Raw genomic sequence first — 17422 nt, forward strand, 5'->3', positions numbered from 1 at the left:
ATGCCTTCCCAGATGACTTTGTGCAAATATTCACCGAGGCGCCACCTCCAGCCGGCTCTCCATTGCCTCCCAGCAATGTCTGCTGTCGGGGGGAGAAGGGACAATTCTTCCAGCTTCTCTCTAACCCCGATGTCTTTATTCAGACAGAGCTGCTTTTCTGGAGGCAGGAAATAACATAAAAGGAAACTTATTACAGAAAAACAATAAGTCCTAGTTTTCCGACTGTGTGCTCTCGAGTCCATTTAGCCCACCTGAAGAATAAATGTAGGCACTGACCTGGATCAGGTCAGACTACCCTAGAAAGATCTAGAAAGGAGAGTACAGATCATACAGCCACTCCCTGTTATTTATACTGACCTCCCTCCCTTCCTAGACCCACCTCCCACCTACCGTCACACCTTCCACTTTTAATGAAGTTGCCCTTGCCACATCTGACCTTTTAATTCAATTCTCCGATAATCTATTGAGCACCTGCTGTCGGAGCCAGACCACCCTGGTTCGTGCTCCAGCTCCACCACGCACTAGCGGGGCGCCCTTGGTATCATCCTCTGTGGGGGGAGCAATCGTAGCAGGCACCTCACCGTATTGTGAGATTTGGATGAGTTCTTGCATGTAAGGCATGTGAAGGCTCCCAGGAAGTGTCAGCTACTATTGTCACATCTCAGTGAGTCCTGCGTAGACTATTTCTCCTCTAGCCACAGAACGAACCACTTTCATTTGTGTGACCTCCAGATGAAGGGCTGGCTTTCATTTAGGAGCCGCATTATCTGCTCAGGCAGCCACAAAATACCACAGACTGGGTGACTTAAAAAACAGAAACGTATTTTCTCACAGTTCTGGAGGCTGGAAAGTCCAAGATCAAGGTGCTGGCAGGTCCGGTTCCTCCCGAGGCCGCCCTTCCTGGCTTGCAGAGGGCTGCCTTCTCCTCGTGTCCTCACATGGCCTTTTCTCCGCGCACAAGCCTCCCTGGATCTCTTGCTCTGCTTATCAGGACATCAGTCATGTTGGGCTCTGGTCCACCCTTATGACCTCGTTTAACCTTAAGGTCCTCTGTACGGTCTCTCTTTCCAAATGCAGCCGCGTGGGAGGTGAGCGCCTCCACAGATGAATTTGGGGGAGGACACAGCTTAGTTCACAATGGGAGCCGCGTTGTACAAAAAATACTTCCCTTATCTTTAGACTCTGAAATGACATCATGATAGTGACACATGTGAACCAAGCTTGACAGAGGACCCAGCAGATTCAGGTCACAGCCAATCTCACATCCACTCTGGGATGTGAGGTTAGGGGCTTACATGCATTGAGTAACATGGCCAATGGAACCGTCTGTATTATTTAAATTGGTTTTTAATTAAAAATTTTCCGCCAAGCACACGGAATCGAATGTGCCTCCAGTGTGGTTCTCGTTGCTCAAGAATGATCACTAAGGCACCAGCCACCGGTGAGGATGAGCTGAGCCTCCTTCCACCCAGAGTCTTCTGCCTGCGTCACACATGTACCTTCCCCAGGTGCTGTGCGTGGGCCAGATCGTCTGTGCTGTGGTTGCAGAGACGGAGGCACAGGCAAAGCGTGCAGTGGAAGAGACAAAGATCGCCTATGAGGACCTGGAGCCCGTAATCTTCACCATCGAGGTGAGCAGGGCTGGCCGGTCTCTCCTGCGAGGCTGTAGAATCAAAAGCGCCTTTGTGAATTTGTTAATGCGAGCCCAAGTCAGGGCCCTACTTTTATCTCGTCACTGGCTGGCTCTGGAAAAGTCAGCTTTCTCGGGAAGACAGTACTTGTATGAATTGAAATTAGCTTAGGCTCCAAGAAACAGGAAAAGAATGACAGAAGTTTCTTGCTCTCTCACGTTCAGAAAGTGCAGAGGTGGTCAGTTCAGGGCTTATAGGGGGGTCTACGTGTCAGGGATCCGGGCTCCTTCTCTCTAGTTGCCCTGTCATGCACGGTTTCCATTCTCCAGGTCACACTTTGGTCCACGATGGCTACGGAAGCTCTTGCCATTATGTCACATTGCAGACAGCAGAGAGAATGAGGTGATGAAGGGCGTGTCCCCTCCCTTGAAGGGCACTTTCCAGAAGTCACACATACCTTCCTACATCTCATTGGTTAGAACCTAGTCACGTGCCACAGCAAGGGGAGCTGGGGGATGTCGATTTTATTCCAGGCGGCCAGGTATCCACTAGAAACTTGGGAAGATGATGAGAATGGATATTGGGAACAGTAACGTTTTCAAGGTGGAGCCCAAGAGCAATGGGACTTTCATGATGGAACTCCAGAGAAATTTCCACTCTGGTTTCTGGGTGAGATGATGGAATGCAAATGCTACCACATAGCATATATTGGCAAATGCACAAATAGTGAACTTAGAACAGAAAAGTCAGACGTGGACTGAGGATGGCAGTTCTAACTGAATGAAGAGCGAGTGCAGAGTAATTGAGTTGAGAAAAGCTCACTTATTTGATTTCTTGTGACAGAAAATAAAAAATCTTCAAAGGCCCAGTGAACCATTTGAACATTTTTGAATGTTCCTAAAAGGTACAACTTGCTCAATATTCAAAGTATTTATTTAAAAAGTCATGTTTCTTGATCTTTCTAAACCCAGTCAACTCTGATCCAAATTCCTCTTTTGTCGAGATTACAGGGAGTCCAGGCCATTTTTCTCGGCTCACTCCCCTTCCTAGGGTTGGGCTGGGATCCTAACATGGGTTTTTGAAACTTCAATTCTCATCCCATGTCCTCAAGGGAGAAGTGACGTCCAGAGGACACAGCCGTGAAGTATCCTGGGGCTCAGGATGGTTAGCGATCTGGAGTCCCCGCAGAATAGGACTGTCCAGAGTCAGCACCAAATTCTTTTGTGAACAAAAATAGGCAACAAAATAGTCATATATATCAATACTTATTCATCCATCCATCCACTCATTCATTTATATGACTGTATATATGAGAGTCAGTGTATGCTAGTGGTTGAAGCATAGATTCTAGAACCAAACTGCCAGGTATGAATGCTGGCTGCACCACTTACTAGCTCCGTGACCTTAGGCAAGTTACTTAACCTGTCTGTGCCATGGTTTCCTCAACTGTAAGGTGGAGGTAGTAATAATACCTACCTCATCCGGTTGTTGTAAGACGGCACGAGTTAGTATGTGTAAAGCACTTAGCCCACAGCCTGGCACACAGTTAGCGCTCACTAGATATGGCATGTATTACAATAAGATGGTACTACCTTATGACACGTTTACCATATGGCAAGAAACATACTTCCACATGTACTAGGGTGACTTATTGAGATCTTGGTGTAGCAGAAAATGAAAAATTCCACTATACTGTTCATTTCCTGCTGCTTTGAGAAATCAAATATTCATTGTCAGGCCAGACATTTCTGAAAACCTAGCCTCGGCTTGAAAGCTGCCTCCATCGCTTATTTGAAGCATGACTTTGAGAAAGTTATTTTAAGCTCTGTGAGCCCAGTTGCTTCATCTGGAAAGTGGAGAGAATAATAGAATCAATGTGAGAATACATGTACATACACTATATATTACAGTGCTTGGCAGAAAACAAGCTCTCAATAAATATCACCTGCTTCAGTATTATCATTGTCATCAGCAGCAAGGAAGGCGATGGATTTGCAGCTGTTGGAGAGTAAGAATGCAGGAGACAGGCGCCATTCGGAAGGACAGAAAATCACCTTGAGTCCAAAGGTTAAGCAAGGATCGGTGGGTCAGTCCACAGAACCTCAGAATGGAAGGGCTTCCCATCTTCAGTGTGAGTCAGTTCATGTTATTGTCAGAAAGAAAACAGAATAAAAGGCTAGAAAGGCCCTTAGGAGATATGCCAAATACTCAAAGAAATGGGCGGCTTCCTCCAGCGTCTCTTGGGCTTTCTTGCCTAGAGATGCGTTAGGACTTGAATCCCCTTCCTCAGCACGGCCTCGGTTCTTCAGATCCCTGAGTCAGAGGTTCTCGTTCGTGAGCTACCTAGGTCTGAGGCAAGGACTTCTCTTCAGGGAGAGGGTCAAAAGGGAGGGCCCAGAGCCTCACCCATTTGGACCTATCAGCTGTTCCCTGGAGGTCCACACTGAAAATGAGAAATGAGTAGTTGTCATCCTGCACCACTATAGCGTCCCCAGATCCAACTGTTAACGTTTTTCCAGTCCTTCTTTTTGGTTTGCTCCGTTCTAGAAGACATGCCCTCTGGCGTCTGGTCTCCATGGTGAGCCCATCACTCTAGTGCTCTCTGGCTAACACAACTCCTTTCGTGTGTCCTGGTAGATGGCAATTTGGGGGATTTTCCTGGCCTTTGATTAAGAAAAAACTGCCAGGCGGCTGGCCCCGTGGCCGAGTGGTTAAGTTCACGTGCTCCGCTGCAGGCGGCCCATTGTTTTGTTGGTTCGAATCCTGGGTGCGACATAGCACTGCTCATCAAACCACACGGAGGCAGTGTCCCACATGCCACAACTAGAAGGACCCACAACGAAGAATATACAACTATGTACCAGGGGGCTTTGGGGAGAAAAAAGGAAAAAAATTTTTTTAAAAAACTCTTAAAAAAAAAAAAAGAAAAAACTGCCAGTGGAAGAAAAATATGAAAAGAATTGGTTTTTGTGGTTTTTTTCCCCTGTCGCTCAGGATGCCATAAAACACAGCTCGTTCCTGTGCCCTGAAAAAAAGCTTGAACAAGGAAACGTCGAGAAGGCATTTGAAGAAGTCGATCAAATTGTGGAAGGTAAGCGACTCAGGATATGTAATAGAACCTTTGGGAGAGTCTTGTTCTGAAGCAGACGCTGAGAGCACGTGGTTTCATCCCAGAAAGACCAGCCTCTAGAGTCGTGGCCCTCTGCCAAGTCTCTCGTATCTCTTCCTCTCAGATTGTGTGTGTGTGTGTGTTGCTCTCGGGGGTGGAGGGTAGGGAGCCGCAGAATGAACAGAAGGAACGCTCCTAAGATTTTGACGAGCCAAGGGCAGAGTGAGGAGCGGAACCAGACACTGTCAACTTCTCACCCAGAACCGTAGTCTCCGAAACACATCGCCCTCGGCTGACACAGGACGGTTCCCTGGTCAGGACAAAGCCAGGCTGGCCCGTCCTCCTCTCACTTGCTTCTGATGCCCCAGCACGGGATTTCCGACCAGCACACGCCCTCAGGAATTCCCCTGTGCTCTTCCAGGAGAGGTCCACGTTGGAGGACAGGAACATTTTTACATGGAAACACAGCGAGTGCTCGTTATTCCAAAGACAGAGGACAAAGAACTGGACATTTATGTGTCGACACAGGATCCAGCCCACGTGCAGGTGAGGTCCATGCTCGCCCCCACCTCCCCAACCTGCTCCTTCCGTCGTGGCCTTCAGTCCCCACAGCCTCACAGGTGGCAGCCAGTTTACCTCCAAAACTTAGAATCCAAGGATGGGACATCAGTGGAGCAGCTAAGACCCGAGACCCCTTTTATTTTCTCTGGTCTTGTCAAGCAAATAAAGAGCAGCCACAGTCGCTTTAGATTTACAGAGGACATTCATTTGCACCGCACGCACTTAAATGACCTCCGTGATTGGATGACAACACGAAATTCTATCTGTACTTGATTTTTCTCTAAACTAATCATTATAGGGGCTGGCCCAGTGGCGTAGTGGTTAAGTTCCTGCACTCTGCTTCAGCGGCCTGAGGTTCACCAGTTCAGATCCTGGGTGCAGACCCACAGACATCAAGCTATGCTGTGGTGGCGTCCCACATACAAAACAGAAGATTGATACAGATGTTAGCTCAGGGACACTCTTCCTCAAGCAAAAAGAGGGAGACTGGCAGTGGATGTTAGCTCAGGGCCAATCTCCCTCACCAAAAAAAAATAATCATCATCATTATGGATAAACTATGGAGTAAAAACCCATCCCTTTGTAGCAGATTTTCATTCCCCAGTCACAAAGTGCTCTAGGTCCCAGCTGTGAACACATCCTCTTCTTTAGTGGCCTGCCAGGAGCTTGCTGGTTTTCACTTGGCTGTGACGTTAGGTCTAGGCTTTTCACTAGGATTACAGCTTCCAACAGAAACCCGGGACTCTGACAGTTTCCCTTCTGGAAGATGCCATTCTTCTGCTGGAAGGGCTGTTCTGTGAAGATTAATGATGCTTATGAACTGAGAAGAGCACCGCAAGACAGACGCAGACCATCTCAGGGGTTTTTGCAGACAGTAGATGTCCGTGATTTTCCTGTGATGCTGCTTCAGGAAACAAAGAGCGTCTTTGCCATTTCACTCTTGTAAAACTCTCCCATTATCTCACTTTTACAGAAAACAGTGTCCTCTACGTTAAACATCCCCATCAACAGGATCACCTGTCATGTAAAGCGAGTGGGTGGAGGTTTTGGCGGGAAGGTGGGAAGACCAGCTGTACTCGGGGCTATTGCAGCTGTGGGCGCAAACAAGTAAGTGCACTTGGGGTGCAAGAGCGTGTAAAATGCACACAGCTGAGGGCAGATCAGAGGCCTGAGAGTCACCTGGGCTACTGTCATAACCACCTGAGCGTCCTTGGGCAACTCGGTCTCCTGTCTCTTTCTCTTTATGATTATAGATAATAATACCCACCCTCCTAGAGTTCTTGGAAGGTCAAATGTACATAGGACTCAGAATAGGCTAAAGTGCTGTAAATGGAAAAGTGGTACAATCAGTCAAACCCCTCCAGGCCTGAGGCTGCCTGTCCCTGAGACAACGTGACCCTTTTAGGCTCAGGGCAAGTCACCTGCCCACGTGGAGTGCCAAAGGGGAGGCTGCTCCCCCACTCTTCCTTCCTGCTCGCAGCTGCAGACAGAGGAGTGAGGAACGAAGGCTCCCACCCTCCGCCTCTCTGCACCTGGGAAGGCTGGCTCTTCAGTGTGTGCTCAGTGGACAATGACATCCTCAAAGAGAGCTCCGGGCTAGCGTCAACCAGCAGGCTCGCTCCCTGCTGCTCGTGCTGTTCATGGTGCTGGCTTTCCTGTTCTTTGTTCATTTCCTATGGCTGTTTCTTTGTTACTTTGTCAGAGCCCCACTCAGCCTGCACAGTTCAAAGGTCTTGCTTCCCTTGACCATCTCTGTGTCGTTCAGAACTAGGTCACAAGGCACTGAGATATATGTCTCATCCTGCAAGGAGAGATGGGAAGAGGCAAGATCTGAATCCCACCCCCAGTTCTTTCCATAATGAGCCCTCTCTATTCATACCCACTGGGGACCCAGCAAGAGATAATCAGTTCATCGTATTCCCACCAGGCTTTGTGCCTTTAAGACTTCTCAAACGTGACTGTACATTGGAATCAGCTGGGGAGCGTTTAAATCCAATCACCTAGGCTGCCTCGTCCTGGCCCGGCTGTCGGTGTATTTTAAAACTTCCCCAGGGGTTCCACCATGCAGCTGAGTGTCCCAACTAGCGTCTTAAGCGACAACGCTGCCTTAGCACACACCTGCCACGCATTGTGGTCCCCAGAGCAGTCTTCCCAAACTGCTGATAATAAGAGCTCATAGACATTCCTGCCTCCGCATCCCGGACTCACTGAATCAGAATCACCAGGGGATGGACCCGGAAACTTACATTTAACTGATGCTCCAGTTGATCCTAACTGTTAAAGACCAGGAAACCCTGCCCTAGAATCATGGTTTTCAACAGGTACCTGGAGATACCTGTGTCAGAATCACTGAGAAAAATGCAGATTCTGGGGCCCCTCCCCAACCTGTGGAATCAGAATCCTAGTACTAAGGCCTAGGAATCTGCATTTTCACCAGCACTCCAGATGATTCTTCTGTACTCCAAAGTTTGGGAAACTCTGCCTTAAAGATAAGAAAGGGTGAAACCCTAGCTACCCAAGGGCCCAACTTGGCCAACAGAGTAGCACTCGAGGGTGAAAACGAAGATACTAACCCAGACATCCTAGGACAAGTGGTTGGCCTTGCTTTTCCAGTTCTGTTGTTAAGTTTGCATTTTTCTGTTCACATCCTTCCTCCTTGTAACTAGTGGTAGGGATACACAAAGTGGCTGAATCTGGATGAGGGTCATAAGAACACAAGTTAACTGACATATGACATTAATCCCTTTACTAGTTCTCCAACCATGAAGTTATAGACCACAGGGACAATAGTAACTTAGTCATACACTAGTTCAGATCAGTGCCTAGCACACCATATGCACTCAATAAATATATGTGGGATGGATGGATGCTTAAATGAATGGTTGAATAAATGAGGAGGAGAATGGATGGTGACTAGGTTGGTAGAAAGGTGGACAGATGGATGGGTGAGAAGATAGTTAAATGAGAGAATGGATAAATAGGTGAGTGGACAGCAGATGGGTGGGTGGGATGGATGGAGAATCTGACTAAGATTTCTCTTCTTTAGAACTGGTTACCCCATTCGTCTTGTTCTTGATCGTGAAGATGATATGTTAATAACTGGGGGAAGACACCCATTATTTGGAAAATATAAAGTGAGTATTAAAGATGAAATTATTAAAATACCTCATTTTATTTTAATGGTTTTATCTTTTTCTATTATTTTGATTTTGCTAATTCTGAAAACAAACAATAATCTAAAATATTAAATGAGGATGCTGTGTCTTTGAATACTCATAAGATTTTATGAGGAACTTTAAATAAATCTAGTGTAGAATTTTGAAGAAGCTGAATGATAAAAATACTATTTCAAATAATGATAAAAATGCTATTGAAGGAATGAGAATTTACATTAGTGGTCCTCAAAGACAGAAAAAACTGAAAGAAGCTACAAACATTGTTGTACCAAAATTTCTGCACTATAAAAATACTATTTTGCAGTGGAAATGTTTGGAAACAGCTTGACCATTTTAACCGCAAAATCATTTTTTACGAATGTTTCCACCAAGTGGCTACGAAAGTCATACAAAAGCACTTTGCAAATAGGGAAAAGAATCCACTAACTAGAGAAATAATTTAAAATTGTTTCCAAACCACGTTCATTGCACTTTTATGCAACTGCAGCATAAACGCTGGTAAAAATACTTGGCAATATACTGACAACAATGCTACTTTTCAAATCTGTGATTGAGTTGTTAAGACAGTTCTAATGCAATGTTTCTATATCAAATATGCTTTATTTGGGAATTGCTTATAGCATATACATAGCTAGATTTTCTGATTTTGTTGTTGCTAGATTACTAAACTGTTATATTCCCTGTGGTACTAAAGCCACAGCTTTCCACACCACAGCTCAGTTTTATTTCTTCCATTGGCACTGGTAATTTTTATAATTAAAGAGGAAAGGAACATAGTTGGCCATTAAACTTTTTATTTGCCTTCAACTGCACAGAAATTAAAACTCACGGCTGTTATCTTCTGCTAGCACGGAGAGCAATGTGGAGGTGCACTCTGGGAGGCTGGCAGTTGGTGCTATGTGGTTGTTGAGGTCTTTGGTTTTGGCCTAAATTATAAATCAGGCTTTATTTACATCACAGGGCACTGTTTTAGTACTAGTACTTAGTAAGAAAGTTCTAGACTGTAAATATTTTGGTGATTATAAAATACAATATAAAATATAAATGAATATAAAATATAATTAAAAGAAGGAAATAGACTTTTTGAAAACTCCAAATTTTATTTTTTTAAAGAAATATAAGTTTACATTGAATGTAATAATGTATGAGTGTGTATGTATGTATACATATCCTCATTCAGACCTGGCTAACAAAGTTTTGCTTAGTTATTCAGAACTATTTGTAAATTAGCCTAATAGATGTTTACGTGTGAATACATTTTTCCAAAATTCTTGAAAAGTTTATATTATATATATATAACATATATTATAAGAATTATCTCTGCTAATTTATTTATGGGACTGCTTAGCAATTCTTTCTTCATGAAAAGTCAAAGTAGACTTCAGCCTAGCATTTGTCAAAATTAACTTAAATTCTGAATTCTTGGCTTTTCCTATATTTCTTCACTGCTCTGGTTCGTCCTCCAGCATTTCCCTTGGAGTCAGTGATAACCATACAGTTGTACAGTTCCTTCAGATGGATTTTCCCTGTTTTCAGAAAGGCAAAGGGACCTGGCCAATCCTTTTTGGTCGAACTACAATAGATAGGGGGAACTTACTTTTCAATCTGGCTGTGCAGACGGACTGGTCTAGGCGGGTGGGAGGGGATGGCAACTTCAGAAAAACACAAGCTGCCTTCCCGGAGTCCCAGCGGTAAGAGCAGTGCCAGCTCACGTTTGCTCTGTCCTTAAGCGATCACGAAGTGCTTCACCAGCTCAGTGACATGAGAGCAGTCACGCTCCCTCAGGCATCCCAACCTCCGAGGCTTCATCAAGAATAGCATGATTTCACTCATATGTGGAAGATAAACAGACACGTAGATACGGGGAATAGATTAGTGGTTACCAGAGCAGAAGCGGGTGAGGGGCACATATGGATGGTGACAGATGGAAACTAGACTTTTGGTGGTGAACACAACGCAGTCTATTCGGAAGCTGAAATATAACGATGTACACCTGAAATTTACATAAGTCAATGTGACCTCAATAAAATGAAAACAATCAACTTAATTTAATTTTTAAAAGCGGCAATGATTTAAAAAAAAAAAAGATGCACTGTGATTCATTCCAATGAGCTCTGGAATCCCAGAGACTTTTCCACAATGAGGAAAACCACAGACTAAGTTAGAAGGAAAACCAGTAAAAAGTGAAGGAGACTCTTCCAAGAATAAGGAAGAAGAGGGTAGCAATTATATGCCAGGAGAAAAGCAGTTCCATACGGACTGTGAAGCCAGAAAACTACACGTGGGAAGAAAAGGGCTCAGCCAAACTCAGGTCAGAGGAGGTCTTTGTCGGCCACGCACTGAAAAAGAAGGGGATCGCCAGGTGTGGGATACCCCAGAGCACACGGGAGAAGAGTCTGTCTTCAGTCTTGCCAGTCATGGAGCTGGGCTGTGGCTCCAGCTTGGCAAGCAAATTTGAAACATATCATCAACTGTCCATCATTTGGTGACAGGTGGGATTCATGAACAGCGGGCGCATCAGAGCTCTCGACATCGAGTGCTTCATTAACGGAGGCTGCACGCTGGATGACTCAGAGCTGGTATGTGCCTCGGAAACCAGCCCGGTCCTTGATTGTGAGTAGAATGCAGCATTTCTAGATGAGTCTTTATGGAGCATGTTTCCTCCAGTACTTACCAAGTTTCACAAGCAGTTTGACTCTGTACTTGACTTTTTTTTTATGGTAAAGAACCCTGAGCTAATATCTGTTGCCAATCTTCCTCTTTTTGCTCAAGGAACACTGTTGCTGAGCTAACATCTGTGCCAGTCTTCCTCTATTTTGTATGTGAGATGCCACCACAGCTCGGCTTGATCTAAACCAGTGAACCCCAGGCCAGCACAGTGGAGCACGTGAACTCAACCACGATGCCACCAGGCCGGCCCCCTGTACTCGACTTTTAGAGAAAAAAAAGTGTTGTCCAATGTATGTGAATATCTCCTTTTACTTTAGGTAACTGAATTTCTTATACTAAAGATGGAAAATGCATATAAAATCCACAACCTCAGGTTCTGGGGACGTGCGTGCATGACAAATTTACCATCCAACACGGCCTTTCGTGGGTTCGGCTTCCCCCAAGGAACCCTGGTCACAGAGTCTTGCATCACAGCCGTGGCAGCCAAATGTGGCCTTCTGCCAGAAAAGGTAAGGCTGTAATCAAGGTCGTAACCAAAGCTGCTCAAGAATCAGACAAGGCAGGGAACAGCTCCCACAGAATCACCCTGGAAGAGCCGCAGGAGTGAGCCCTGGCTCAGAACTCAAGGTGCATCCAGAGCTACCTAAACAACTCACCTCCCCGTGTCGTCATCCCTCCTTATGTTTGCATCTTTGATTTCTTTTTCTTTCTTTCTTTCTTAATCTATACAAAATAATTACTATTTTTAACATTCAAACCACACTGAAATAATTAAAGTAGAAAGTGAACAGCCCCTTTCCCATCCCCCTCCCTGCTGGTTGAGAGTAACCACTGTTAACAGTTCCGTGTTTATTGTTCTGGCCCTTTCTCTGTGTTCCTCCACCCATCTGTATTCACACACACAGGTAGACATTGACTTATAATGTGGATGTGCACATACGTAGTTATTTACCGAAACGGGACCATAGTACACATAGTATTCTGCACCTTGCTTTTTCTACTTGACATATGCTGTCTTCCCATGTCAGTAGAATGATCTGCTGCATTCTTTTTGATGACTGAATGGCACTATGTAATATGGATGCGTGTAACTTATCTAGCCACTCCTTTATTGATACACATTCAGGTTGTTACTCATTTGGGGCTATTAAAATGATGCCGCAATAAACATCTTGGTACAGATGTACCAAGGGCGCATCTTTGCCCTACTGTCGACATCTTTAGGATAAATTTACACAAGAGGAACTGCTGGTGCGCTTGAAAACTTTTGAGAGAGAGTGTCAAAAGAATGCCCTCCAAAAACGCAATTTTGTGTGAGGTCCTAGAAGGTGCACAGTATGCACAGTGTGCTAGACCAGGGGAGAGAGGCCGCCACAGGCCACCGAGACACCTGCTGATAACTCTCCCACTCCTCACACGTCCAGTCCAACTCCAGCCTACTGTTCACACTTCTGTCCCTTGTTTCCCCAGTGTAGGCCCTCTGCTCCCACAAGACTTTCCATGTACTGTCTTTTGAGCCCCTTTGTCCCTAATTCAACAGGGAGGACCACCAGGTTTGTGATTTGTGATTGTCAGGGTACTGCCTACACATGAGAGAACACCTAAAGATTGGACAAAGAAGACAGCAGTTACCCCAAGAGAAGTCACACAGAGTGTTCTGTGGGTACAGAGGAGGAAGACTTCACATTGGCTTGGGGGGCGGGGAGTAGGAAGAACTTTCTGGAGACAATGGCACTGAGATAGGCCTTGAAGAATGATAGGCACAGATAATGGAAAGGTAGGATAGGCCAGTGGAAGAACTTGAACAAGGAGAGGCAACCTCTTTGTGACTCAGTTTCCTCATCTGTAAAATGAGGGCGGTGTGACACACCTCACAGAGTTTCCGCAAGACTCAAGTGAGTTAGCATTTGTTGAAACTCGTTTTCATAAACTGGATAGTATTAGTCCGGTGTGGCTGCTGATAATCATAATTCTACTATTGCTATTAGAGTGTGGTGGGGATGATGAAAAACTCCGGAGCATGTCCCCGTGGGCCCTCCTTCCTTGTCAAGGCTGCAAGCTTCCGGGACTAAGACACCCATATTCAGAGACACTTTGAAAAAGATTTGCCTACAACCTGTTCCCAAGGCAGCTGGAAGCCTTAGAGAGGCTCTGCTCTCCGTCATTGGCGCAACGCTCCTCCTCTCTAGCAGAACGAGTCTTCAGTTATGACAACAGACTCTTGCTTTTATGTACTACCGACCGACTCTGCCCCATCCTCTGAACCTTGTAGGAGAAAGAAGAAAAATCGGCCTCCCTAGGCCCCTTACCCCACCGCCCTACACAAAGCAGTCACTACCGCCACCCTCCACTTCCAGGAGGGAGAGACCCCGGCTGTGCATGGAAGAAGAGGTGAGAAATCACCTCTATTGCTTTTGCAAGACATATGCTTGCAAGAAAAAGGAGAAAGAGCCTGTCTCCCCCATCAAAGTCTGTGCTCTACCAGGGGGCTTTTCGAGTCTCTGTTCTGCAGCCCGTTCCTGTCTTACCATAACTGTCGCCTCCATTTCCCACCCGTTTCAGGTGAGGGAGAAAAACATGTACAAAACAGTTGATAAAACCATCTACAAACAAGCGTTCAACCCTGAGCCCCTGATAAGATGCTGGAACGAATGTCTGGACAAGTCTTCCTTTCACAGCCGAAGGATGCAAGTGGCAGAGTTCAACAAGAAGAATTACTGGAGGAAGAGAGGCCTGGCTGTGGTCCCCATGAAGTTTTCCGTTGGCTTTGCTGCCACAAGCTTTCATCAGGTAAGACTCATCTATGTGGGGTGGAACCCTCATGTCAGACACCCTCCTGGCCCAGTCAGCTAGTGCTGACTTTGGGAGAGTGTCACATGCCCCAGGGCACCGAGCCCCCGACCCTGGAACCTGGGAGAAATGTACGAAACTCTCCTGAGCAGCCCGCAACTGCAAGCACTTTTAACACAGTGCAGTAGAAAAGCCTCAATGGCAGAAAACAGCATGAGCGAGCAGGAGGCCTGTGGTGCATAACTGCCAAGATGGAGCATTGACCCCCCTCTCAGGAACCCCCACTCTTCGCTAAGGGAATAGGCGACCACACAGGCGTGGTACTGTGCTTTTGGAGCTGGGGGTCTCCTGGCGTGGGTGGGAATGGCACGTCTGCTGGTCCGTGTCCCAAACACCGCAGCACACCTGGTGCACGTGCTACATCTTCCGTTTTGCTCTGAGCAGCTGGCTGTTTCGAGGCACACCCTCAGGAACCTGTGTCAAGTCTGGGGGGGAAGTGAGAGTGGGCTCCAGAAATCCTCCCAAGTAAACGTGTGAAAGGAAGAAACAAGCCATCCAGAGGCCCTTCCAGAAGGGAGGCAGAAGGGCAGCACATGGATGAGTCCACCCGATAGCGCAAGGACTGGTGCGGACGAGCCTTCCCAGAAATCCCAACAGGTCGTACACAGGAAAGCTGTTTAGGAAACTGGGAGAGCTTGTTGCCTCCCCGTTATTGTCCACCAAAAGCAGAAAACTCAGCAACTGGAAAAGTCTTAAATGCATTAGATCTAAATCTAAACCTAAACTCTAAATCTGAAAATGCATTAGATCTCCCTTACGTGTATACCACTGAAAGCATTCTTCCACTGATGTCCAACTGCTGGCAGCCAAGAGACACACACACACCCACCCCACAAGCTGCTCTGCCAGAGGAAATCCTTCTTAGGGAATAAAGCACTTGCCCCAAACCCCTAATCAGGACTGGGAGTCAGGAAGACTGGAGAAATCCTTGGCCCTGCCGCTTACTAGCTGTGTGACATTAGCAAGTTATTTAACCTCTCTGAGCCTCAGCTTCTCCAATTATAAAATGAGAATAATCATCCTGTTTCAGGATTGATGAGGATTTGATGAGACGGTCACAGTAAAGCACCTGGCGGGGTGCCTGAGCACTGGGTAGTTTTCCAGGGCAGCCCACACGCCACCCCCCCCCCCCCCCCCCCGCCAGAGCGCTCAGACTCACCTCTCAGAGCTGGGGCTCCTCTGGCAGTGGGACCCCTGGACTCCTGCCTCACACTCCTGTTAGGTCCAGCGTGCTCGTTCTATAAAGAGACACGGGAAGGTTAACGGTCACGTCTACAGGCCTGGACTGAATCAACAGCATAAGAGATCCTGGATGGTCACCCATGTGGTTTTTTCTCTGACATGAAACGTTGTGTCTTCTCTACCAGTTCTCCATTCTCCAACGCCAACTGGGCGTCTAGCAATTCGATTCTGACACTAGCTACCCAGAGTTACCGCAGAACCCCAGTCAAAGGCTGAGTCCCATCAGACGCCAGCCCAAATGGAGTGCCCACGCCACCCACCCTTCTGCCCCGCCGACTGCAAATTCTGGGCCTTCCCCTGCCCACCCCTCAGGTCTGATAATTTGCAGAGCTACAGAACTCAAGCAAGCACTTTACTCACGGTCGTTGCCACTTCGTCATAGAGGATGCGACCCAAGAGCAGCCAAATGGGAGAGACGCACAGGGCGAGGGGGCAGGGAGCACACAGGCTCGTGCCCTCTCCCTCCAGCGGGCGACCCTCCCCCTAGTGGATGTTCCTCAGCCCGGAAGCTCCTCGAACCCCCCGTCGTTTGGGGGGTTTATGGAGGTGCCACTACTTAGGCACAACTGATTAAATCTTTGGCCGTTGGTGACTGACCTCAATCTCCAGTCCGTCTCTACTCCCCTGGGGGGCGCTGAGAGATGGAACTCTCTAGCCACATGGTTGGTGTTCCTGGCAAACATTCCCCCGTCCTGAAACTATCTAGGCTCCCCAAGAGTCATCTTATTACCAAACAAAAGACAGTAAATTCCAGGGGTTCTAGGAGCTCTGTGCCAAGAACCAGGGACAAAGGCCACCTATGTAGTTTTCATCCCATCGCACCTCCCCTCACTGCACAGCTGCTTCTCACCCAAACCACAGCCTGCTCCCTGCCCTCTCCCACGGAGCCAACTTCTCATCTTGCCACACAAACATCTTTGAATCAAAGATTTAAGCCTCCATTTGAAAGGCCTCCAGCTTCCGCACAGAGCTCTAAATTGACGCACCCGAGAATCACCAGCTGGGAGCTGAGTGAAGCGTGTTATCCCGGGTCAGCTGATGACTCACAGAACTGGAACGCCTCCCCTTTAAACCAGGCATGGGGAGCGCTGTTCTCAGAGGGAGTCGAAAGGCCCACGGTGGATGACTACTATTATTAGCGCCTACAAGCGGGGTGCCCCAGAGCTCCTCCAAGCCTCAGACGGGAATAGATTGGAGTCCTCATTTCTCCTCCTCCTCCTGCTCCTCCTCCCGGAAGGAAAAATACCACATTTCCATTCATCCGATTTAACAAGCATTTCTTTAGTGTCTCTGTGATTCAGACTTGCCCCCAATTCTCTACAGGACACAAAGCTGAACAGGACCAGGTGCCCTTCCTCCACGAGACTCCCGCAGAAAAGCCTGTGTTCATTTCCTGGGGCTGCCGGAACAAAGGACCACAAACGGGGCGGCTTAAAGCAACACATTTATTCTCTCACAGTTCTGCAGCCTAGAGATTTAAAATCGAGGTGTCAGCAGGGCTGTGCTCCTTCTGAAGGGTCCAGGAAAGAATCCTTCCTCGTCCCTTCCAGCTTCTGGTGGCTCCTGGTGTTCCTTGACTTGTGGCTGCAGACCCCCAGTCTCTGCCTCCGTCTTCACGTGGCCTTCTCAGAAGGACACTGCTCACCGGATGTGGGGCCCGCCCTAATCCAGTATGACCTCACGCTAACTAATCACATCTGCAGAGACTATTTCCAGATAAGGTTACATTTTGAGGTGCCAGGTGGACATGAATTTGGGGTTAGGTGGGACATTATTCAGCCCAGTGCACCCCGTAAGAGGAAGTGCAGAGAGGAGAGTAATTAATCCTCCCGGGGGGTGGGGCGGGGATGAGAAGCATTGTGGAAGTTTTAACAGAATAGAGGCCCAGGGTTCAGGCCAGGAAGAGGGAGCAGCATCAGCAAGAGGCGGGTCAGGAAGGAGCAACGGCACAGGAGACCGAGGAGCGGGTGGGAAGAGACAGGGATGGAAATGGAAAAACCCCAAAGGCCTCGTGTCCTAATGAGCAGCAGGGCTTCCCTTGCAGACAATGGGGAGTTTTTGCCCACCTTGCCCGGCGTGAACCCTTCTTCCCTTTGTGATTCCATTGAGTCGTGACCCGCGCGCTCCGTGAGACGGGTGTTTCGCTGCCTCTTTCCTTACGTTGCTCTTCCCCTGCACTGAGC

At 47.3% G+C, this 17422-nt stretch overlaps 1 protein-coding gene and 2 long non-coding RNA genes across 15 annotated transcripts in view; 1 reads left to right on the forward strand and 2 right to left on the reverse strand.

The window, feature by feature from the left end:
- Positions 1-17422, forward strand: part of LOC100146423 (aldehyde oxidase-like) — a 73907-nt gene that overhangs the window by 31463 nt on the left and 25022 nt on the right. For 11 of the 13 annotated variants that reach the window (XR_011428141.1, XR_011428137.1, XR_011428139.1 and 8 more), the window contains exons 19-26: positions 1509-1631; positions 4626-4722; positions 5162-5286; positions 6275-6408; positions 8348-8435; positions 10970-11056; positions 11465-11656; positions 13710-13937. Coding sequence is in view for 8 of the 13 variants with exons in the window: in XM_070240628.1 (XP_070096729.1) it covers positions 1509-1631; positions 4626-4722; positions 5162-5286; positions 6275-6408; positions 8348-8435; positions 10970-11056; positions 11465-11656; positions 13710-13937 (1074 nt within the window). In the remaining 5 variants the exon portion in view is untranslated. 13 annotated transcript variants of the gene reach the window in all.
- Positions 46-16891, reverse strand: LOC111768793 (uncharacterized). The gene is made up of 3 exons (XR_011428338.1): positions 16226-16891; positions 15157-15235; positions 46-157 (listed from the first exon to the last, which is right to left on the reverse strand). It is a non-coding gene; the product is annotated as an uncharacterized lncRNA (long non-coding RNA).
- LOC111768792 (uncharacterized) lies at positions 6966-10280 on the reverse strand. The gene is made up of 3 exons (XR_002801350.2): positions 10075-10280; positions 7875-7994; positions 6966-7102 (listed from the first exon to the last, which is right to left on the reverse strand). It is a non-coding gene; the product is annotated as an uncharacterized lncRNA (long non-coding RNA).

Source organism: Equus caballus, chromosome 18 (genome assembly GCF_041296265.1).
Source record: "Equus caballus isolate H_3958 breed thoroughbred chromosome 18, TB-T2T, whole genome shotgun sequence".
Classification (NCBI taxonomy): Eukaryota; Metazoa; Chordata; class Mammalia; order Perissodactyla; family Equidae; genus Equus; species Equus caballus.